Raw genomic sequence first — 25,000 nt, 5'->3', positions numbered from 1 at the left:
AAGAACTCAAATGCACTAGTCTTCAGGTACAACAATTAAAGAAAAGTGAAATAAAATAACTTTCTTATAATTTAGTATTTATTCATCAAAAAAACAATACTGTACATCACTCACGACTATTTACACTTATGAGGCATAATATTCTTTAAGTTCAGGATCTGTCGGTTTCAGGATAACTTTGTCAACGCAGATTAACAATCCATCCAGTTCCAAGCCGAAGAAAACCTGACGAGGGTCCTTCCGTTCAAGCAACATATCTTTGTCAGGGGAATCATTTACATCTGGCAGCTTGTAACCGTACTTCTGTAAGCCAAAGTTTTAAACTTAAAATGTTGAAAAGGATAAGCTGTAAATAATTCTTATGTAAGGTACATACAGACCTCTTTATTTTTCCTTATGGTTAATGCCTGGAAAGTGTGATGGGTCTAGTGGTAAGGTAATTAATCTTCAGCTACTCTCTTGGGTAATTACTATTAGTTTTGTAGTACAAAACCCATTACAGAAAGCATAATCAGCTTTGTTCTATGTAAACAGATCCTATCTACAATGCGTAGAAGAGCTGCAAAAAGAAAGATAATCAAACTGTCAGGCTTTCCCAATGTATCAAACCGGTGAGACCTCTGCTTATTCCTTTTCCTCAGTCTCAATGGCTTTTTATCACTTTGTTGGGTCTGTGGTATCCTGTACCAATCCCTGTGCCTCAGTCTGCATGCTGCCTTCAAGTCATAATGGTATCTTTGTTACTAAAACTCCAATCTCAATTTCTAGACATACATGGGTTACAATACCTTGTACACTAATCTTGGCTTCCTGAAGATGTCATTGAAAAGGTGCTTGCTCTTTATGTGTGTGTGTTAACCTTCAGGCCTTCTGTGCCATGCAATAAGGATTAAACTGGCATCTTCAATGGCGATAATGGATTATACAGAACCACGCTGTCTCTGTGTTGGTTAACCTTTTGGGAGGACTGGGCCTTTTGCCCCTTGGGTTCTGTTTGGGTTGGTCATGACACTTTTATTCTACCAAAGTGGCTTGGCAGAGTTACTGGCATAGCACGTCGCCAATGTTGGTGTCCACGGTTACAATTTTGTCTTGTACCAGGGCTCAGTCCTCAAAAGCCATAGGCCATCAGGATCCTCCCTCTTAGAGCACCCTTCACGATCCTAATTGACAGCCATTCCAGGAAAGCTAACGGCATGATTGCTTTCATTCCAGTAGCGTGCATGTTCCTGGTATCCCTGGTACTTCAATTTCTGTCAAGAGCACAATGTCCCTTTTCTTGGAGTACTGAAATAGAGCACTGGGGCTGGGTTTTTTATAGGCAGCAAATCTTTTATTGATTCCCTTACCTTTATGATCTACTGCATCAAGATTGTGGCCTTCTTCTCTTGTGTAGCCTTCTGTGACAAGGAAAGAACAAGTTCAAGTTTCTTTGCTTGTCGGTGATTAAGATCTTTGCTCGCAGTAGGGTAAAAGGTCACCGTTTTGCACTAATTCATCCTGTACTATGTTCGTGACATTTTGCATTTTTTGGGGTTTCTTCAATATGATCACTTATTGTTGGTTCCTTCCTTTAGCATGATTCCTTCACTCATGCAATGGGTTGCATGAGTGAGGACGCCCTGGCTGAGTCTATTTAGTGTTGCTGATTGACAGACTCCCTTAGTTCTGTTCTACTGAACTGGGCTCAAGCTGTGTGGTCTGCTCTCCTCTCTGTGTATATGTGCCCTTTCATGGTTTCTGATTTTTGTTTTCATTGTTCCAGGTTGTGATTTCTATTGCAATTTATTTCTGAAGTTACCTACTACAATATTAATTGGTCACTGAATTTCCTCAAGGGCCAATTATCAGGTGTACCTTAGGGAGGATGACTCTCCTTAGTCATGACAGTGGCTGCTGCATGGATGACAAATTCTCTCACTTTGCCCTTTACCTCTTTCCATGGTTTGTGTGAGGTATTGGGTTATTGTCTGTCCAGTCTTTGGTTCCCTTTGAATCTTGTTGCACATACTTCAAGGGCCTTTGTATGTTAAGACCTCAGGTTTGTTAGTTATGAAAAATTACAAATATTTTAATCAATTGTATTTTTCATAATTACCAAACCTGAGGTCTTAACATTAGGATAAATCTTCTAGTGCCAGTTGAAAAACAGGTAAAGTTAAAAAACAATTGTGTACACAAGGAAATAATGGCATTTGTGCTTGATCACGCACTATGTGGGAGCGCCCACAATCCCTTTGACATCTCGTGACCGCACTAATTACTTTCTTACTGCCTTTAAGAGAGGACGTGCTTTGCTCTCTGTACTTTTTAAAGACAGTTTCGTTTGCCAAACTGATTACAAATTTGTCATTTGTTCATATAAGAAATGAACCCTCAGTCTCAACATTAGGACGGACTTATACACTTGGTGGGAGGTAAGTACTGTTAACCAACTGGAGGTTTGCCACCTTTGATCAATTTCCCGAATAAAAGAATTCTAAGAAAACTGACCACTTTTTCAGAATCTAAGATATATATGAATGTCAGATTTAGACTTCAGGGTTTCCATAGAATGTCATAGTTCATTGCACCAAAACCATAAAAAGAAAAGAAATTTCATAACTTAAGGCGAACATGAATAATAATAAAAAAACAAATAAATCATCCTGCATATATGTCCACAAAAATACACCTATGTAAAAGCAAGCCACTGATGGAAAAAAAACTATACAGTATCATATATGGAAAAAATAAAAAACCACAATACATACATGAAACTGCTGGTAAAAAAACTATGAAATAGGTGAAAACTCCACTCTCTCATCAAGAGAAAAAAATGTAAGGGGAATACCCCCCCACCCGACTCATTCACTTGAAACTAATGCTTTTCTCCTATTCAGATTATAATCTTAACTATAGATGACTTTCCAAATTCCATTGTACTATGAAAATGGGTCCTTCAACTAGACCACCAGGTCAAGTTTCCAGATTAATACACAACCAGTGAATGGGGGAAGGCTTTATCAAAGAAAAAAACAAATTGAAAAAAATGTAAAATGAGTCTCCACTGGTTTTAATAATGTAAGTTTATGGAACCACAGCAGTGACACTGTTCTCCTACGAAATAATCCCAAAATGATATTGTTATTTTACAATAAAGTTTTGTACATACTTACGTGGCAGACATATACTTAGCTTACGTCTCTGACGTCACGACAGAATTCAAAACTCGCGGCAAACGCGACAGGTAGGTCAGGTGATCTACTTACCCGCCGCTGGGAAGTGGGGTGTAAGAACCAACATACCTTTCTTGCCAGATTTTTTCTCTCTATACCTGTCTCCTGAGGGGAGGCTGGGCGGGCCATCAATCGTATATGTCTGCCAGGTAAGTATGTACAAAACTTTAATTGTTTTTTTAAATCAACAATATCATTGTTTTTGTACATGAACTTTCTTTCCTGTCAGACATATACTTAGCTGATTGACACCCTTGGTTGGAGGTACAAGACAGAAAATAACAAAGAAAAGGTAACAACACCTGTTGTAGGATAAAAATAACCTTGGTTCTTACCTGTTTAGGCTGAAGACTTCATAGATACTGTCTATTAGTCTGCATAGCCATAAGAGCTACAGCAGATGAGGGCGTGACCTACAGCTGAAAGACTCTTTGGGTCTACTAACGGGACTTGATATCCGCTTACTTAGTAGAATCCAAGTCGGATCATGTCAATGGGGGTTCGCCCTCTTCTATGACAGAACCTGTCCACTACCAACGCAGGGAGCTTCACCAAATCCGATCACCTAACCAAACTAAAGTTATTTTAGTATTTACGAAACGAAAAAAGATGCCTACCTGCATCATTTTTCATACAACCATATGAACTCAATTACCAAAAACAAGGAAAAAACTACTAAGGATATTCCAGCTCCCTGCCCCAGCACCGAATCCGCCGATACGTACGGGCCTAATGCGAAGCACTCGTCATACGTAATACTGACGTCTTTTTAGGTAGTGGTTGGCGAATAATGAATTACATCTCCAGAATGTAGTTTTCATCAGATTCTGAAGAGACATATTCTTATTAAAGGCCAAGGAAGTGCAATGGCTCTCACTTCATGAGCCTTGACTTTTAGGAGCTTGAAATGTTCTTCATTACAAGATCTATGTGCTTCTTCACAAGACTTCTAATGAAGAAAGACAGCGCATTTTTTGACAATGGTCTGCTGGGGTCCTTTACAGAGCACCATGTCTGTCCTCAATGCCCTTAAGGGTTTTCTTCTTCGAAGGTAGTATCTTAAACTCCTAACAGGGCAAAGAGTTCTTTCAGGTTCTTCCCCTACTAGGGCAGATAATCCACGAACCTCAAAGCTCCTTGGCCAAGGATTTGAGGGGTTCTCATTCTTTGCTAAAAACGAAGGAAGGAAGGAACAAACCACGGAATCTCCTTTGAAACCTACCCTTCCTTCTAGGGCATGAATCTCACTAACCCTTTTAGCGGATGCTAGAGCCATGAGAAAGAGAGCTTTCCTCGTAAGATCTTTGAAGGAGGCTAAATGTGGTGGCTCAAACCTAGAGGACCTCAGGAAACGAAGAACCACGTCCAGATTCCAACTTGGAACTTCGTTCGAAGTTTTCTTGGAAGTTTCGAAAGATCTTAATAGATCATGCAGATCTTTGTTATTCGAAAGATCTAAGTTCCTATGTCTGAACACTGCAGCCAGCATCTCCGGTATCCTTTGATAGTAGATACTGCCAAACCGCATTTTTCTCTGAGGAAAACTAGGAAATCTGCTATCTGAGTCACAGAGGTACTGGAAGAGGAAAACTTCTGGTTCCTGCACCACCGGCGAAAGACGTCCCACTTCGACTGGTAGACTTTAAGGGTCGAAGGTCTTCTAGCTGAGGCGATAGCCTTAGCAGCTTTTGTCGAAAACCCCTTCGCTCTGACAAGACTTTTGACAGTCGAAAGCCAGTCAGATTGAGAGCGGGGAGGTTTCTGTGATACCTGTCGAAGTGGGGTTGTTTGAGCAAATCTTGTCTTTGTGGAAGTGCTCTTGGAAAGTCCACCAACCATTCCAGTACCTCTGTGAACCAATCTTGGGCGGGCCAGAACGGAGCTACTAGCGTCATTCTTGTCATCTCCGAGATAGCAAATTTCTTGAGGGTTTGTCCCAGTTGTGTGGGATGCTGCCACATACATCCATGCAAGAAATGGAATGAAGGGGTGACAAATCAAACCCGTAGATTCTTTAAAATCTTGTAATGAAGATAAACAAGACATCAAGACGACAGTAGCGGGAAGCAGGTCCGCGCTTGTCACTACAATGACCACTGGACAGTGACTGACTATGCAGTTATGGCGGAAATAAAGGCAGTGTTGACACAATCTAATTACATTGTTGCCACGATGCATAATGAAATAGTGGTCTCACAGTATGTGCAATGGGAAATATACATGGAAACATAAATATAATTCCTCTATAGAATAATGCAAAGCAAATGTCAAAATGTTCATAAACTGTACGTAATGTAATTAATATACAGCCTAACATTTAATATCTATACACCTCCCTCCCCCTTTACGCTCGTAGCAGTGTCTCGAGCGGAACATTAATTCCTCTGAGCTAGTCGAGGTGAATGACGAGGGACATTGGAGGGTTCGAATGATGGCTCTCTTTCCTGGCCAGAGCAAGGGGACACAGGGACTTGGGGAGAGGTGTCATCACTCATGTTAGCCATTGGGCGTAAATGTCTTCGGTTTCGAAACCATACACGACCACTTGGAAGGCGTATTTCATACTTTCTTGACATTCCGCGGCCCATCACGATGCCGACCTTGTCCCATCGAAGCGTCGTTGAGTCCTGTAATTCCTAACTCGTTGGCCGATGGTGAGCTGGGTAGAGGGCGGAGGGGGCATGAGAATTGTAAAGGCTCATGGCTTTGGTCTTGGTTTTTGGGCAGCAGTGCGACGGTCGTAATCTTCAGTCTTAGTTTGCCACTCCTCTGTGAATGATCTGGGTGAGCAGGAACACAAGTACGGAGAGGATGGCCATAGAGGATCTGCGCAGGGGGAGCGTCCAGCAGGGTTCGGTGTATTCCGAAGCTCCAGCAGTCCTCTATCAAAGGCTTCACAATCTATGTTCCCGGATGGGGGCAGTCTTGATGATAAGGTTTCACTGCAGCTTCTGCGTGTCCATTAGCCTGAGGGTAATGTGGAAGAATGATGAATGTGAATGACTCCCCAGCGGTCGGCAAATTGCTTGAAGTCGTGGCTGGAAAATGTGGGTCCTCCATCAGTTCGTAAGCGAAGTGGAACACCAACCTCGCGGAAGAAAACACAGAACATTCTTGTAACTCTGGCTGCAGTTGTGTCACGTCCACAGGGAACAACCACAAGGCCAGCCTGAAAGTCTATCGGCAATAACACAGGAAGGATTTCCCTGCTACATGGAAGAAGTCAGCTGACACACTTTCGAAGGGCCGGGATGGATGGTCGTCACACATGTAAGGTTCTTGTTGCTGACTAGGGAGAAGCTGTTGGCAGGCCTCACAGCTTTCTACTTTACTCTTGATATCTGCATTGATACCTGGCCAGAATACTGTCTGCATTGCACGACGTCGAGTAGCTTCAATCCCTCGATGGCTGTCGTGGAGTCGATCCAAGGTGCGTCTACGGAGGGCTGCAGGGATGACGATCCGGGGTCCATACAATACTAACTCTCCGTCCGCGTAAAGGTTGTCCCGCAGCTTCCAATACGGGAGGGCGGAAGCGTGGAGATCATAGCGGTTGGTAGGAAAACCGTTGGAGACGTAGTGAACAAGACGACTGTAATCTTGATCCTGGATGCGGCCATGCGGATTTCTTGTAGAGACCTTGTCTTCTTCGATGATGGGTCCTGTTGCCTGGTCGTCAGTGGAAGTGGCGGTGCTGGCAACGATACGCCTGACATGTGCAGTATAAGTAGTGCACTCCTCTTCATCTTCAGGTGTGGGGCGCGCTGGTTGGGGAGCGAGACAGGGCGTCTGGTATGCAAAGTTGTTTCCCTGCGCGCCCATACTGCAGTGAAGATGTAGGGGGCCACTTTCATCTTGAGGCGCTGAAGGCGTGGATTCTCAATAGCATCTAAAGTGTAGTGATTGAGAATTGGTATCAAGGGGCGATGGTCAGTCATTAAGGTGAAATGCTGAAGTCCAGACAAGTATAGGCAGCACTTAGCTATAGCCCAAGTGACTGCAAGTAACTCCAGCTCTATGGTGGCGTAGTGAGTCTCTGTATCCGTAAGGAAACGAGAGCCACACTGGACGAGACGCATCTGACCTCGGCCGTTATCTTGAAGTAGGGCATAGCCGAGACCGTATAGGCGTGAGGCATCTGTTTGTAGAACCACAGGCGAGGCAGGATTGAAGGGTGCCAGGACAGGTGGTGAAGTCAGAGCTGTCTTGACTTTCTTAAATGCTCGGTCATGGTCGGGCGTCCAGACGAATGAGCGTTTGGGCTCATAAGTGGACGTAGGGGGCTGTGCTGCTGCTGCGATGTCTGGAGTGAAGTCGGCAAGTTGATTGACGAGACCCATAAACGACCTGACGTCTGTGACATTGGACGGTGTAGGGAAGTCGCGTATAGCTGATACCTTGTCAGGTCTGCTGCAATACCATCGGATGATAAGACATAACCGCAAAAGTTAACTTTAGGGGCGGCTACAGTAAATTTCTCCTTGTTGAGGGTGATGCCATACTGACGGCATCTGGTCAGCATTTGGTGCACGTGTTGTAGGTGGGAAGGAAGGGAGATCCTCGTCGGAAAGGAGGATGTCATCTACAACCTTCACACAGTTTGGGAACACCTTGTAGTGCCATATCTCCACGGAGGCAGTATGCATCACCTGTTGCTGAAAATCCCATGGGCCGCGACAGTGCTGGAACCTTCCATACGGAGTTATAAATGTAGTCAGGTGGCGGTCCTCTTCTGCCAACTCCATTTGCCAATAGCCATGCGGGCATCCGCTGTGGTGAAGTACTTCGCAGTAGGAGAGATGTTGCGGACGCATCATGGGGTCGTAGGTGAAGGGTGTGTAGGGCGGGCTACCTGAGAATTTAGGTGGGTATGATCCACAGTGATGCGCACACCTTTGTCCTTGGGTACCAAGACCATGGGATGGCACCATTCAGAGGGTTCGTCGCCTGCCTGGTCTGATGATTCCCTTGTTTTGCACCAAGGAGTCAAGTTCTTCTTTCACTTGATCTCTGAGAGCAAACGGAATGGGAATGGGTGTATGCACAGCGAATGGTGTAGCACCAGGTTTCAGGTGAATCCTCATCGGAGGGCCTGCCATTTTCTTTAGTGGCTGGGTTTGTAGATCCTTCTTGGATATGAGGACGTCGCTGAAGTGCTGAAGAAAATAGTCCTTAATAGCTGCGGGCGACGTCATGGCAGAGGCAGGAAACTGAGCACATCTGTTGACATGTGTTACCTTGAGGATGGGCTTCGGGAATTCCAGCGACACTATGGCGAGAGCTCGGCAATGTTCACGGGAGAGGAGGGGAGTCTGGATATCCTCATGAACATGTATGGTTGCTGAGCAAGACTTGTTGCCGAGACGAAGTGTTGCCTGGAAGCATCCTACAGCCGGTGTCATGGGGGATCCATCTGCTGTCACAACGTCTGTCATGGTGGAGATTCGAGCCCTTGTCCGAGGTATGCGGAGTGCATCCAAATGTATGGTGCCAATCACTGTTATGTCTGCTCCTGTATCAGGGATTAGCTGGAGATGTGATGATATATCGCCAAATGATAGAGAGACAGTGACTGGTGTGGGGGACTCGCTACCCAAGTTATCACCCACGAAACGGCAGCTGGGATTTGACTTATTAGGAGGAGGTGAAGCTGTGTACCCAGTCTGACTTTTCTTGGTCGACCTGCACATCTTCTCAAAATGTCCTTGTTTCTGGCAGGTCTTGCACTGAGCTTCCTTAGCAGGGCTTTCTGAGTGCGGGGCCAATGACCGTGCGTCCGCAGTTATTGCACGATGCACCCGTGGCTGGGCATTAAGTCCGGAATCGTGCTTGCGAGAGCAATATTGACAAGGGTCACTGTTAGGAGACTGGTGAGAACGTTGGTCAGGAGATCGATGAGTAGTCCTCTTCTGTAGACACTGGTTCTTCTTGTATGTAGATACTGCATTGACCTGGCTAGGGGAAGATGCAATGGCTGATGCAGTCGCACGTGTAGATTCGTAGGAGCGGCAGCATGTCACGAACTCTGCAAGGGTAGATGAGGGTTGGAGGGGAATAAGGCGTTGAATTAACTCTTCGTCCCTCACACCCATCAAAATTACCATCTGCAATTGCCGTTCAGTGCAGGAGGTGGGGTGCCAAGTGCATAAGTCCACTTCATCAGCGAGATCCTTGAGGCGTGCGTAGTAGTCTGCAAACGATTCTCCGACAGCCTGTTTGCAGGACAACAATTCCCTGCGTCGTAAGGCTTCATTTCTGAGGCTGCGAAAGTGCTTTTGCAGTGATCCAACACCTCTGTATGGAAAGTGATGTGTTGGGAGAGATGCCCGGTGTATGCGTGAGCAGGCGCTGGAGTCCAGGGAGATGCAAGTTCTTAGGTGAATCAGCTGGGAAGTTTGATGTAATCTATCAAGTCCAACTAATGCTGCATAATCCTCAAAACGGAGTCTCCATTGACGAAACACTTGGTAAGTTGCATCTTGTTGCAGAAGATGGTGGGGGATGGACCGTAGGCTTGCTAGAAACTGTAGGTGTATGCTCTGAAGCCAAGCCAGGGGTGGGGAACAGGTGTAAAAGGAGGTGCAATCATGGGGTTAGGTTGCTGGGGTTGCGATGCCGCAATCTGTCCTGATAGCAAGGAGAAAAGAGACATGAACCGCTGGTTGTCTTCCTGTCTTGATTGCTCCATCTGTAGTCTGAAGTTCTGCTCCTCTTGTCGTCGTCGGTCTTGCTCTTGCATGCTGGAAGTCTGCAGAAAGTGTATAAGATGAAGTATGTCATTATTCTGGTCTCCTGTCCTATTGGGAGTCAGGGGAGGAGGGAGAGTGGTGCTGGTATCTTCATCAGCGGTGGGTGGGGTGCACAGGTACCTCGTCTCTCATCACACCCTGCGTTTGATCCTCGGCCTGATCCGCTGTCTGCTCCTCTATCTCATCCGCTGTCTGATCCATTAAAATCAATTAGCCTTTTCCTCTTGTTGAGCCATGTCATGTCGGTGTCGTAAGAGAGCTTGTTTAGATCAGTAGAATGCCAGAAAAATATCCAAGTCGCTGTATGTAAGCGAAAGAAAGCACTTTGGATATTTAAAAATTACAATGTTTGTCAGTGCGCTTGTGAAATAAGCGGCAGTCGGGTGGGGTGAGTGAGTGTGTGTTGCGAGCTAGCGACCAGATGGGGAGGTGGGAGGGTGAGAGTGCCTCTGGGGAGCGCCTCGTGGGCCTCAGTCACCATCGATGCATGACGAGGGGGTGATGTTATGGTGGGGGCTCCCGAGAAACAGCGCTAGAGTTCAAATGTCCTGAAGAAAGCTTGGCAAGGACACTTTAATATAATGCAACACAACACTATAGCACACTGTCACTCTAACCCTGCACTGCACAAACACTGTATCACTCTTGGAGGACACTGTAGTAAACTGTCGTTGATATCTTGAGTCACTGTAAGGAATCCAATGTGCGAGACGAGAAGAAGCGGCAATGGCGGTCGTCTTCTTGGAGTCCATAACGTGCGGGGTTTACTCACTGCGCCATGTGTGGGATGCTGCCACATACATCCATGCAAGAAATGGAATGAAGGGGTGACAAATCAAAACCCGTAGATTCTTTAAAATCTTGTAATGAAGATAAACAAGACATCAAGACGACAGTAGCGGGAAGCAGGTCCGCGCTTGTCACTACAATGACCACTGGACAGTGACTGACTAATGCATATGGCGGGAAATAAAGGCAGTGTTGACACATCTAATTACATTGTTGCCACGATGCATAATGAAATAGTGGTCTCACAGTATGTGCAATGGGAAATATACATGGAAACATAAATATAATTCCTCTATAGAATAATGCAAAGCAAATGTCAAAATGTTCATAAACTGTACGTAATGTAATTAATATACAGCCTAACATTTAATATCTATACACCAGTAACTTTGAAGGGGGGAAAGGCGTAGACATCTAGACCTGTCCAATCTAGGAGAAACGCATCCACTGATACTGCTCCTGGGTCTGAGATCGGGGAGCAGTAAAGTTCGATCCTTGCGTTCCTTGCTGTTGCAAGAGGTCAATGTGAGGTCTGCCCCATCTTCTCCACAGGTCTTGGCATACCTCTGAGTGGATGGGTCCACTTGGAAGGCAGGAGTTGATTCTTCCTGCTCAGGAGATCGCCCTGATGTTCCTTTCTCCCTGTACGAATCTGATGAGAAGACTGATCTTCCTTGTTTGAGACCACAGCAGAAGATCCCTTGCTGTTTCGTACAGGGAGAAGGAGTGTCCCCCCCCTGTGTTTTGATGTACGCCAAGGCTGTTGTGTTGTCCGAATTGACCTGCACTACTGCATTTCGGACGTGGGGCTCGAAGGCTTTCAATGCCATCCAGGACTGCCATCAACTCTTTCTTGTTGATGTGCCAGGACACCTGATCCCCCTTCCAGGTGCCTGACACTTATCTTGTCCCGAGCGTCGCTCCCCAACCTGCTTCCGACGCGTTGGAAAACAACACATGGTTGGGGTTCGGCATGTAAAGAGACATTCCTTCCACAAAACGAAGTGTTCCACCACCGAAGGTCTCTCTTGATTCCCCTTCTTGAGTATCTTGAAGGAGAACTCCAGATCTAGGGAGAGACGCCTCCCAGTTCTGGGTATAGGAAGAACTGTAGAGGCCTGAGATGCAACCTTCCTAGAGAAACGAATTGCTCCAACGAGGAGTGTCCCCCAGCAGACATCATCCACTCCCTCGCTGTGCATGCATCTTTCTCTAGGAAGGTCGTTATTTTCTCGTAGTACAACGAGCTATCCTATCTGGCGACGAAAAGCCGGAAAAGCCAGAGAAGCTATCCGAATCCCCAGATAGATCCGCTCTTGACTGGGGATTATGAGACTTCTGGAAGTTCACCAGAAGTCCCAGAGAACTTGCCAATGTAGGGGGTCTTTTGAAGGTCCTCCAGACATCTTTCTTGAGACTCTGCTCTGATTAGCCAGTCGTCGAGATAAAGCGACACCCTCACTCCCTCCAAATGTAGCCACTGCGCCACGTTTTTCATTAACCCCGTGAAAACTTGGGGTGCAGTCGACAGGCCGAAGCACAAGGCCTTGAATTGGAAGATGTTTCCTCCCATCATGAATCGTAGATACTTCCGTGAAGAAGGATGGATCGGCACATGAAAGTAAGCGTCCTGAAGGTCTAGAGACACCATTCCAGTCCCCTGGACGAAGAGCCGCTAACACTGAGGATGGTTGTCTCCATGGCGAACTTCCTTCTTTTCCACAAAGACGTTCAGGCGCTTACATCCAAAACCGGTCTCCATCCTCCTGAGTTCTTCGGAACTAGGAATAGTCTATTGTAAAAACCCGCAGAGCGGGGATCTTTCACTAGTTCTATAGCCTCCTTCTCTAGCATGAGATCTACTGCTAGAGAAAGGGCTTGATTCATGATGGGGTCCTTGTACTTGGCCACCAACATCCCTCGGAGTTGTCGTCAATGGTGGTCTTGACGAGAAGGGAATGAGGTATCCTTTGCTGACAATCGATAGGGACCAATTGTCTGCCCCTTTGTGGGCCCAGACGTCGGCAAATTTCAGTAGTCTGGCACCCACTGATGTCTGGAGTCCTTGATCGCTATTTCTTCCCTCTGACTGACCTAGAGAAGGTTTTACCTCTCTTAAAAGGTCTAGTTCCTCTGGTTGAAGAACCTCTGACAGCGGGTCCTCCTCGAAAGGGCTCCTGCCTCAGAGGAGTCTCTTTCTTGGCCTTGGGTTGGAAGACAGAGCGAGGTTTCCTGGCCGCCTGGGCTAACATGTCCTGAGTAGCCTTAGCTGAAAGGGCACTCGAGACATCCTGAATAATTTTCTTGGGGAACAGAAGAGGAGAGAGTTGAGCATACATAAGAGAGGCCCTTTGTGCATGTGAAACTGCCTTAGTGAGAAACGAACAGTAGACTGACCGCTTCTTAATAACTCCAGCTACAAACAGTGAGGAGACTTCACTCGAGCCGTCTCTCACTGCTTTGTCCATGCAAGTTAGGACGCAGTTAAGATCTTCAGGAGACAGTGAAGTCCGGGGTCTGGGTCTTATTAGCCAGAACTCCTAAAGACCAATCAAGGAAGTTTGGAAAACTTCCCAAGACTCGGAACATTCCCTTCAGTAGGTGGTCAAGTTCGTTCATCCCCACGTAGTCTTGGCGGACAGGAGGGCGGAACGACGAGCAGAATCCACCAATGAAGAGAAGTCTGAGTCCGCAGACGAAAGGGAGGAGCGAGGCCTAAAGGTTCGCCCGATTCGTACCAGAATCCCAATCTGCCAGTCAGTTTGAGACGGAGGAAAGAAAAAACAGTCTTCCCTTTCTCTTCCTTAGAAACGGAGCCATTCCCCAAAACCTCTAAGCGCACCCTTCTTCATGGAAACAGTAGGTTTTCATCCTTACACAAGACGAAACCTTCGAAGTCTTCGAAGTGGAGAATAAAGAAAGAGGAGAAGGAGAGGGCCACAGGAGAAAGGATATCTCCGAACTCTTGCAGGAGCAAATCTGTTAACCTCTTATAGGAGGAAACAGAGGAGTCTTTTTGGTCCATTCTTGCTTCTGAGGGATTCCTGTTCTTCCTGAGCTGAAGAAAACCCTCATGATTCCTTAGAGGCGCGACTATCCTTATAGAAAAAGTTCTCTAGAGGAAGTAAGACGTTTACGTCTTGGAGACAAAGCTTCAGAAACGTGCCTACTTGCAAAATCCTTCTTGTCTGGAGGATTGCGTTTTCCAGTTTTCCAATTCTTGGAGCCTAACAGAGTAAGGCGGCTGTCCGGAGCGAGCGCCTGTTTGAAGAAAAACTTCTATCAGCTCTGGCGCCTATCCAAGGAGAGCGGCTACCAGGCGAACAGCGCCTGCCATACGATAAGTCGGCTAACCAGGCTCTTGGTGCCTGAACCGAGGAGAGATTATCTCTGGCGACGAGCGCCTACTAGGTGAGCGCCTACAAGGGGAGCGCCTGCTAGATCTCGGCGCCTGACTCGAGGAGAGTGAAAGTCCGGAGAAGAGCGCCTGCCAGGAGAAACGCGCCTAACAAGCTCTTGACGCCTGTCCAGCGAAGAGCGCCTGTCCGATTTAGGGCGCTTGTCAACAGGAGAGTGGAGGCGAGACGAGGAGCAGACTAACGGAGGCGAGTAGCGCCTAACTATGGGCTCTTGGTGCCTATCAGGGGAGCGATCCTGTCTCGAGAAGAGCGTCTGTAGGGCGAAGATCTCCTACGAGCAGTCTGCTCCTTGTCCGAAGGAGAAACAAAGACATCCTTGTCTGTTCAGGCGAATGGCGCTTGGACGCAGATGGGATCTGTCCGAAGCAGAAAGATCTCCTGCGAGACTCCGAACGCACAGGTAGCGGGCTGCTTCCGTCGAATAGCGAGAGTCAGGAGAGGGGAGCCTGGACTTCTTTACCGGAAGCGAGACGACCGCAAAGAGAGCCAGCCAGAGCCGAAATCTCCACCTGAAGGTTAGCCAACACCCCTTGCAGGAGATTTCACAAACTCTTGAACAGGTGACGAGGCTCGATCTCATGCTCGGGAACAACGATACTCCAGAGATCTCTTACGTTTCTTCGCTTACACCTCAGGCTCTTCCGAAAAAAACTTCAGGGCTGGATGGACGGACGCAGGGAGCGTTCCAGGCTCTCTTCGAAGGGCGCGAGTTTTCCGAAGAGCTCCATCCTCGTTTAGGAGAAGGCGAAGGCGAAGACGAGAAGCATTGGCGCAATATTTCTCTCTTGGAGCGATCCAAGGTAGCCTGGGAACGATCAACAGGAGCTACCGAGGGGACACCTGACCGGTGGGGATGCTCCCTAACCTTCCTGCGGCTTTCGACTTTCCTCCTCCACTGGGACTGGGAGTCTGGAAGAGGTCTAGGCCTGGAAGCATTAGGGAGCCGATCAGACTGCACCCTCCACTGCACTGGGTTCACTGCACAAATCACTATTGGAATCACTCTTACCTTCTAAATGTTTAATTTTCATCTCCATACTGCGAATGGTGGCTTTCATGGAGGCCACTTCGAAGGCGCATCTTCGGCTTCGGTGCAGGGAGCAGGAGCTGAAACTGACAAAGGGAGCTACTTCTAAAATAGGATTATCTATATCCAAACTCGGCTAATCACCGAGATCTACTACTGCTCCTAGAAGAAGCTTTCCTAACTTTATCCTTTTCAAGCTTCCTCAAGTAGAAGACAAAGACTTCCATTCATCCTCATTCAGCTTTTCACATTCATTACAAGGATTATCAAAGTGCATTCATTCCCTCTACACTTCAAACATACTGTGTGAGGGTCTACCGCAGCTTTCGGTAGCCTCACCTTACACTCAGTCATACAACAAACTCTAAACATAGCAGTTTTCTTAGTATCAACATCAGACATCATGAATCCAAAGAAAAATCCAAAGAAAAGTCAAATAACTGTCCACAAATCGCGAATGCCAGGCCAAAAGATCGGGTACTTCACCAAAAGTCCGTAGAAACAATCCAGGGCGAAAACGAGAAAAGAATCCAACTGTCAAGAGGTACCGACAACAGGTGTGGTCGACACCGACGACAGAAAAAATCTGACAAGAAAGGTATGTTGGTTCTTACACCCGCTTCCCAGCGGCGGGTAAGGTAGATCACCTGACCTACCTGCGCGTTTGCCGCGAGTTTTTGAAATTCTGTGTCGTGACGTAAGCTAAGTATATGTCTGACAGGAAAGTTCATGTACAAAAACATGTTATCACACCAAAAATACATACGAATTTAATATATTTCACACATTATTACAAAACTACTTAATGAATTTCGTGACATTTGAGATAATTACATAAATTCCATTACCTGTAGTGGTTTTCTACGAGTACAGCTGTGATGATTTACTTGTTATACATGAACCATCACTCTATACATAGACACATTTTCTTTTAAAATTTTCTTAAATTTACAATAGTGCCAAATTGAAAAAGTGCATCCTTGAGTAAAACAGGAATGTAGTACAAAATTAAAGAAGGAAACTTCTGATCAATGGCTGATTCATGTTGAAAAAATTTTGCTTTCCAGTATCAATTATATAATTATTTGACATCTTTTTGCATCAAAGGCATTGTTCAACAAAAAGTTATCATCATACCTGTGCTAGAATAAACCTTTCCTTGGCTATTAACCCTGGATCTGCTAAATAACCTCTATTCTTTGGATCAGTGTAGTAGCCAATAAGATGTTGGGGTGGGATCATGCGTCGTGGGATTGGTACACCTATGAAAGACAAAAAGTCATATAGTATAAGTATGCACCAATTAAGCATCATTTTGTATTCACTAGACACAAAACTGCTAGATTACAATTTAAACATAAATTTAATGTATAAAAATATAAACCCTGAGTTAAGACTTGCATTACCACTGATTTACACTGGCAAGACATTACAGGACAACTGGATTTATGAAGTACTAGACAAGAACATTTTTTGAAAGTCTAGTACTATAGTGTTCTGGTTCTGAATTTATTACATATTGCCTTTCATCACTTTGCAGCATGTAAAATGATTCGATTCCCTTCACATGACTTAATATACAGCCAGCAGTATCAGATTTAAATATCCTTTATATCACCCCAAAGTTCTTAGCAGACATCTGGACATTTAAGCTATCTCAGCACTTGTAAATGTATTCTCAACCATCATACACTTTCTGGATTTAAAACAAGGTTCACAGTGACACAACAGCAGGAAGAACACATTTTTCCTTTTTAGTCCCCTGTATGAAAAGTAAATTTCGTTTCTGAATAAATGACAAGTGTTTCACAACATACCCACTAGGTAATCAGCCCAAATAACAATATAGATAGAATGGGTGAAGCAGCTATCCAATCAATATTGGCCAACTGCGAACTAAAGGATCTGTCTGGAAGCTTCTTGGGATTTATCTAAGCACCAGAAACTATCTTTTGGAGACAACACTGAATATACACACAAGTCTGCAAGGTTGGACCCTTGAAAACATACGTTACAATAGCAACATTTTGCTTCAGGCTCAACAGGGAAAGCCACTGGTTGACACCTTTGCACTGCAATAAGCTGTCCTCCCAAGAGTGACTATTTTAGAGATGGCCTCATCTTTTTAAATGAGATGAACAGGTAAAGATCCAGTAGAGTCTACAATGCAGAGAATGTCATAATGGAAAAAGGGCAGACATGATTATGTGTCTAACCACTTGCATGTTGTGTCCCATGAGATGAAAGCTAAACAATTGTACATAAGACTCCCACATATACCATAAAAATGTCAGCACTGAAATTGTGCTGAACATAAGAGATGTAAAAACAGCTCCCATTTCACTGAAACACAAACATCCCATGCTGCCTAGCCATCAACTGAAAACTCCTCTGCACTTCACATCAATTTGTGAGCCAAAACAGGATGAATTATAGTTCCACACTTCATGATACATCCCTGTGATGCACGAGTATCTGCTGTGGTGTGGGTCAAGTCCCTAACCAAGAGATTGCAATGTATGCAAGCATTCCCTAAATACTACCATGGAATGTATGGGAGTTTATAGCTCACAGCACTGATTCTTGCACCAGTCTGGTTTCTGGTCATTTAGCTATTTCTAATACAGCTATGAGCATGGCCTTTTGACATAAATGGCTCTCCTGTGACTTGAAATTCAGGCACAAAATTAATTGGTTTGCCATCAGACAAGTGTCTTTTTAATAATAAAAATTAGCTTATTCAATACAAAACACATCGCTTCAACAAAAAAAAAAAAAAAAAAAATACTTCTGTCAAAGTTCATGACTAAACAATGAATGAGAGACTGACAGTTGGGAACTGGTGGACCTGACTGCATGCAGTACAAATCTACAGAGTACTTCCTGAATTTTTTGTTGCAACAGAGAGTAAATTCATTTTTATGACATCATTATCACATTTATTAATGCAGATATTCAACATCAGTTATAAAAAACAACCTGACCCACATTTGTGAAAATCAATTCTCTTTGGTAAGGTATAACTACAAGGTAGAATATAAAATAATATTTACCTTTTTTGAAAAAGTTGGTTGGCAGGGTTTACTAGCTGCATCCAGAGCTATAAAGTCATAATATGCTGTTGTGATGAATCCACCATTTCTTTCTACTGCTGCAATCACAGCTTCTGAAGCCCACTGAACTTCTATGTTTATTCTTGCTTTAAAATGGTCAATACCCTGTAAGAGGAAAGCAATATTTTTGGAGACAAATTAATATATATACAGTAACTAATGAGGCTCTCAAGTGTGAGTAAAATAAGTTTTTCTATTGTATGGCCTAATTATAGTTTAATTACATATATACACTGCACATAAGAAACCAGCAAATAGACAGTTCAATTAATGTAAAAAAAAAATACAGAATCAACTGTTAGTTCTAGTTTTGAAAGTGCACATAAGCTACAAATACCCTTATCATTTAAAAAATAAATTAAATTCATAATACACTCACATCATTTTCTAGCATAATACCACCTTCCTTTTCCACAGCCTTAATTTCAAACAGCTTGGTGTTAGCTATCTGCGTTACATCAATAGGAATATCTGTTCTCAGACGGCTAGTATCAATCATTTTTTGCAGATTTCCCATACAGAGAGTCTTGTAAGAAAGTTTCATGCTGCAAAAAAATTAAAATATTATTGATATTACATTGCATAAAAAAGAAAACAGGAAACAAACATTATAACAAGAAATAACATTATAAAACATACTAGTACATACATGGAAAAACTGCTATCTTGTTATACAGTTAGATGGAAGGATGGAAATAAACCATAATTGAAATGACACTTTGCATATGCACATGAAATAATGACAAAAGGGAGGTGGGGATGGCTTGGATATGTCCATTGTCCAATCTCTGGGAGAATACCACTTCATCATGTCACCTGGGTTACCCTAGGTACAAGAAAAGTTGGAGGAGCCATACTACTTGGATGATAGCTATGTGAAGGGAGGGTGGAGATGAAGAAACACAAGGAAGATGGGGCCCAAAAGGAAGACATAAGTGGCAGAATTTCACGGAGGCCTTTTGCACCAACAGCAATGGAGGTGATCATGAAAATGACATGGAATAATAAACTAAACCAAAAGACATTTGTTTTCTTCTTAATTTTCTCACACAAAGCCACTACAGTACTTACAATTAACCTGTTAAGCGTCACCCACATAATAATATGTTTACCGCAATCTACTTGGTAGTGCCTTCAATGGGATATTACATTCAAGACTTTAACTGTGCTTGTCAATCTGTCAGTCCCGTAATATGTTTACTCGTATAGAAAGTGTAGGAACATCATTTAGTAAGACTTTCAGCACACGTTCTCAGCACACATAAGCTGTAAATGAAAACTTATTTCCTGCCTGGCAACTCTAGTGGTCGCTCGATGCTACAAATTAGAATCTTTCAGACTTCAGTACGCTTTGGGCGTTTATTGAGACAAGTCAAATTTTGCGTCTTTCACAATAAATGTCCCAAAGAAGAGGCGTATTTCTTCAGGTGAGATCAATCAAATACTAGATGATGAGTCTGATATTGATGACCTATTCAATGATGAGAGCTCTAGTTCTGAATCCTCCAGTGATGAGGATATTGAGGGAACAAACTTTTCTTCCGATAGCAGGAGTGAAGATGACTTTTCATTGCCGAGTGACTGGACTCCGATAGAGATAGAGAGAGAGAGAGAGAGAGAGAGAGAGAGAGAGATCCCATTACTTTTGTTGCTGATCCCAGTATGAAATTTACAGTTGGGGACAAAGAGAACCCATTAGAATATTTTGAAAAATATTTTGATGATAAAATCGTTGATTACCTTGTGAAAGAAACAAACAGATTTGCAAATCAGTTTCTAGATGAGAATGAAGAACATTTGTCTCCACAATCACAAGTACATAGATGGTTTGACACTGTGAAGTAGGATTGTGTGTAGCTCCTTGCTTTAGAGACTGGCACACGAAAGAATAATAGTGCATGTATGTATAATATTTGTCATTAAGTATGATGTAGTCTTTTGAAATAAAACAATAGTAGTATTAATTATTTTTTTTATTCCAACATTCAATAAAATTCCTACATTTAACTACAGTATGAATTATAAGCATAAAAATCAATATTAACTTTGAAATACTATCATCAGTGCTATGATTGCTAATTACAAAAAAAAGCGTGACAGTATGTTAGCAGCAAGCTCATCTGGGGGGGGGGGGGGGGGGGGGTGGGGGGGGGGGGGGGGGACGCTTAACAAGTCAACGTATATTTGTGGTCTTGGCTTTTCTATATGCATCACTAGCCCTCTAAAGAAACTCAAGATTTTTAGTCAATGCTCATGCATATGCAATACCCATACTCCACTGATGAAAAAGGCTGTCATTTAAATTATCAGTATACAACAAGGGGGAGCTGGGTTAACAGAAAGTTTGAACAGAACAGCTCAAATTGGAAGGCATGTACTTGCAACAATTGTTCAAGTGGCAGCAGCTAGCAATCCCTCTTACCATTACTACAAGAATAAACTAAACCTAACCATGTGTTGACAACCATATAAAAAAAATATTTCTCTGAATCTCTTGGTTAAACAAGGATGCTGACAATTTGAAAGGATAAGGTGAAGGTTTCATGAGTACTATTGCAGTAAAAAAAAAAATAAAAAAATAAAGGTACAGTGGCTGTTTAGAAGAAATTAGAATTCTTACCATAAAGTTCATAGCATGAATAAACACCATTGTTGCAGTGTTCTCTAAGTGTGGACAACAAAAATGACTCGGCATCATTGAAGTAAAAGAAAAGGACTCTGTCCAACAAAAGAAGCCACTTACGTCCAGAGGAAGAACTGAAATGGACACTAAGAATGTTCTACAAACCCTTGAAATGAATAAATTCAAAGGTTAGGCCTCTTTAAGGAAAGTCTTTCTCTAAATGCTGATTAAGTCCTTACGGTCAACTCTGAAAAGTCTATCAAGTTTAAGACCCAAGCATGAGCAAATATGGAATATCCTGTTTGGGAAAGAACTGTCTGGCCAACAACAAGTCAGGAAGTTATACAGTTTTTACAGCATATGAAATTCTTTCACTATACCATTCATATCGTGAACTTCACTTACATGGACTAGAAGATACTGTAGCGTATTTCCTACTTATTAGGAGATTATAACAAATGTAAGGAGCCTTGTATGGATGTAATACAAAGCATGATTTGTAATGTACTTACTGATGGCCTTTGTAGTAACACTGCACTGGAAAACGAAGGTAAAATGGATTGCTGCCCGTTTCATAACCCACTCGCATGAAGTTCTGCCGCTGACCTGAGCCTTTATGGCCAGCACCATGAGTCTTGCCCCCATAGATACCACGACCTCTTGTTGCCTAAGGTATATTGTAAAACATTGGATTAAACCTAATTACCCAAGATAAATTATTATAAAATATTCATGAAAATCACTTCATGGCTAGGGTAAACATCAATATCACTACTATTCAGAATCTTTTCCTAGCTAAGTTAAAATTCTTGTTGGCTAATATAGAGTAAAATAATTTAGCAAAACCTCTGCTTGACCAAGGTAAATTACAGAATCATTTTTGGTAAATTGCAGAATCATTTTTGGTAAATTGCAGAATCACTACCCAAGGCTCAAGAAAAATTTTAAAGTAATTAACCCTTAATGGATGGGCATCGTCATATGAGTATCTATAACAGGTTTTGAGAGATGGACGGGGTAACTCATACGAGTATTAATGTTACACGCCACACGATTTAGATAAATTTTGAGGGAAAGATGTTCTTATACTTTAATGATCCATAAATGACTAATGATAACTGTAGCAGCTCAGAACAGGACAGAGAGTGATCAGTATGCTTTGAGACTTGATGGGGAATGTATTGCCCTTCTCTATCCTAGGAAGTCTTTTTATTTATTTGCTCATAAATATACCCAAGGAATGCTACTGGTTTTAGTTCTTTTCTTTCATGATAGGATGTCAGTTATACACAATTGTAATTTTTCAAAGAAAATTACAAAGAAATATCAGAATTTTTCAAAGAAAATTACAAAGAAATATCAGAATTTTTCAAAGAAAATTACAAAGAAATATCAGAATTTTTCAAAGAAAATTACAAAGAAATGTCAGAAAAAACATGTAAATACCTCACAGAAAGTTACGGCATCTCCCAAGCTCAGTAAATCTCACAAATATTAAACAACAAATATACTCAGAATTTATTACTGATTTTAGCTCACATCTGTTAAGGTAGTGTGTGCGCTTTAATTATAATTTCACAAAATAAAACACAATAAATTACTAAAAAAATAAAAAAAAAACGTATAACACTTCACTTTCCCTTGGAAAGTCAAGAACACTGTTTTGAATGTTCTTCTTACACCATGCGCATCTGCACACCTTCCTCTTTCTATTGGTGTGTGTTTTTTTTTGTTTTAAACTGGCCAACCTCAGAGTACATATTTCATAAAACGACAGTGCTGCATTGCACTGCCCATGAATATAAATTTATTCCATGACTAAATATAAGATGGACTCTTAATTACTTTATACATAGGCTATCACTATTCAAATTAGTCTATATAGAATTGCCATTCAATTAAAAGGTGCAAAATTATTCATTATCTTTGAAAAGTTACCTACAGAGCTCGCAGTCCTTCCTGGTTATGTACCAAAATGTCATGAAAGAAAAGACAAAACACATACGCCAACATAAAATTCTTGACTCAGGCCAACAGAAATCACAGTCATAAAAAGGAGTTCAGCTTACCTTCTTGTGGGCACCTGGATTTGATTTCAGATTTGACAATGAAACTCGAGGTAGTCGCCTTAAAAGGCTGAGAGCTTTTTCTGTACCTGTTCCTGAAGACATTTTGGGCAACAACAGATACTTGATGCCTATGTTACAAGCATTACTCTATTTCCACCTGAAAAAGAAGCATATAATCACAAATAATAAAAAAAAAAAAAAAAAACTACATAAGTAGTATTTATAATTCTAGATCACACATCCTTGCATCTTATTAACTAAAATACAGTACTGACTATATGTATTTCAATAAGTATAGTACACAAATTTTTAAAACAAAAGCACTTTTGTCACAAACCCATTACTGCCCTTCCCCTTAGAAGTAGCCTAACCATGTGTTATAAAATGATCCCAAACACTTATCAAAAAGGAAAAGACAAACAGCCATTCACCTCTTAGCATATACAGTGGACCCCCCCGTATTTGCGTTCTCCGGATTCACGGACTCACACATTCGCGGATTTCTCTCGAGAACATTTCCCCGCATTATTCAAGAATTCGCACATTCGCGGTATTCTTCTATGAGAAATATCTACAAATTCCTTTTTTTTTTTTTTTTTATAAAATTTCATTATAAAATGCACTTTTTGTGATGAAACTATTAAAATAACCAAGTATGAAAATTTTTAGTGGGTTTTTCTTTAGTTTTAACTAACAAAATACTACAAGACTTGAAAGAACGTTCTAATTCCGAAAAATAATTACTTAAAGTTGAGTCAGAATCGAGTTACTTTTTCAATATAACGAATATTTTCAAATTAATCATCATACATATGTAAAATACTGATGTTTTACTATTTATTTAAAAAATTATCTAAGTGCACGCTTCGTCGTCTTCTTCTACCAAAACAGTTGTTGGCTTAAAAACGTCCTGGTAAGGGACCATGTTCTGATTGTTGTGAATAAAGTGCCCCAGTGTCTGTGGGTACAAGTGGTGTGCGGATTTATCACAGGAAATGGGAAGTTTGTTGACACAAGCGACTCCGTAAGTATCGAGATGGCGCAATCCTTCTTCCAACAAAAGGAAATCGTAAGTAAAAATTTCGAAAGCGTTTTGGTGAGATTTCCACTGCCGTGGACACCCTTTTCACTACCCTCTGTTTACCTAAATCTTAAAATTTAGCCTTAATTTCTAAATTTGGAGAAAATACTTACTTCGAAAGGAGAGTAGAGGTCTTTAGCTCCGTTTCTCACCAACAAGTCGCGACTGATGCCCATCTCCGGTGTCAGGACGTGTTATACCTAATGTACTTTTTCGGAGGGGGGCATGCATTGGATGTACATGGCCTGCTGCAGGCCATACGGTGTTTTACCCTATTGTCCCAAAAATCCCCGTTTCCCATTGGGGTACGTCAATAGCTAGGCTACTACCTAGTAGTAGTACTACCTAGGCTAATTGGGGTACGTCAATAGGGTATACTAGGCTAGTACCTACTAGGTACTAATTGTTGGATAGCCTACCTTGTATAGAGTGATTAGGTCTATGTGGTGCATAATTAACCTACCTGCATAGTTTTTTTTTATGTATTAGCCTAAACTTTCTTGCGCAGAAATAGCTAACCAAAGCCATGTTTAACCTAAAGGGCTTTCAAATTGGAAAAAAATAGCTAGCTCTAGCCTATAGCTACCTACTACCACTACCTAGCCTAGTAGGCTAGTTACTACCAACTTTCTCTGTCCTATCCTATCCTAAGCTGTATAAAGGGATTATTCTGAGCTATTGCATAAAATCTGCGTTAGTTAATTACGTACCATACACCGTCCACTTCTGCTGCAGAGCAGTAGTAGTAGTAGTGACAATAGGAGAACTGTTATTTGATGGGCAGTGTTTCTATGTAACGGCACCTCTAGTCTGTTTATTTTCCATTTTTACGGCCGTTCTTTTAACCCCTATTTGTACTTACCGTCTTTCCAACAGAAAAGCATAATTTTTTTCATTGTACTATGATATTAT

The 25,000-nt window shown here is 42.6% G+C and overlaps 1 protein-coding gene across 1 annotated transcript; it reads right to left on the bottom strand.

The window, feature by feature from the left end:
* Positions 1 to 111: 111 nt before the first annotated feature.
* On the bottom strand, positions 112 to 24,886 carry LOC135198129 (large ribosomal subunit protein uL15m-like). The gene is given in 8 exon segments (XM_064225602.1): positions 112 to 303; positions 16,340 to 16,464; positions 18,256 to 18,284; positions 18,287 to 18,420; positions 18,695 to 18,860; positions 21,451 to 21,605; positions 23,008 to 23,164; positions 24,799 to 24,886. Coding segments are annotated over 7 exon segments (888 nt in total). The 5' UTR covers positions 23,110 to 23,164; positions 24,799 to 24,886; the 3' UTR covers positions 112 to 126.
* Between the last annotated feature and the right edge of the window lie 114 nt (positions 24,887 to 25,000).

Source organism: Macrobrachium nipponense, chromosome 21 (assembly GCF_015104395.2).
Source record: "Macrobrachium nipponense isolate FS-2020 chromosome 21, ASM1510439v2, whole genome shotgun sequence".
NCBI classification, from domain to species: domain Eukaryota; kingdom Metazoa; phylum Arthropoda; class Malacostraca; order Decapoda; family Palaemonidae; genus Macrobrachium; species Macrobrachium nipponense.
The sequence above is the reverse complement of the archived record's forward strand: the minus strand, read 5'-3'. Positions and strand labels throughout refer to the sequence as shown.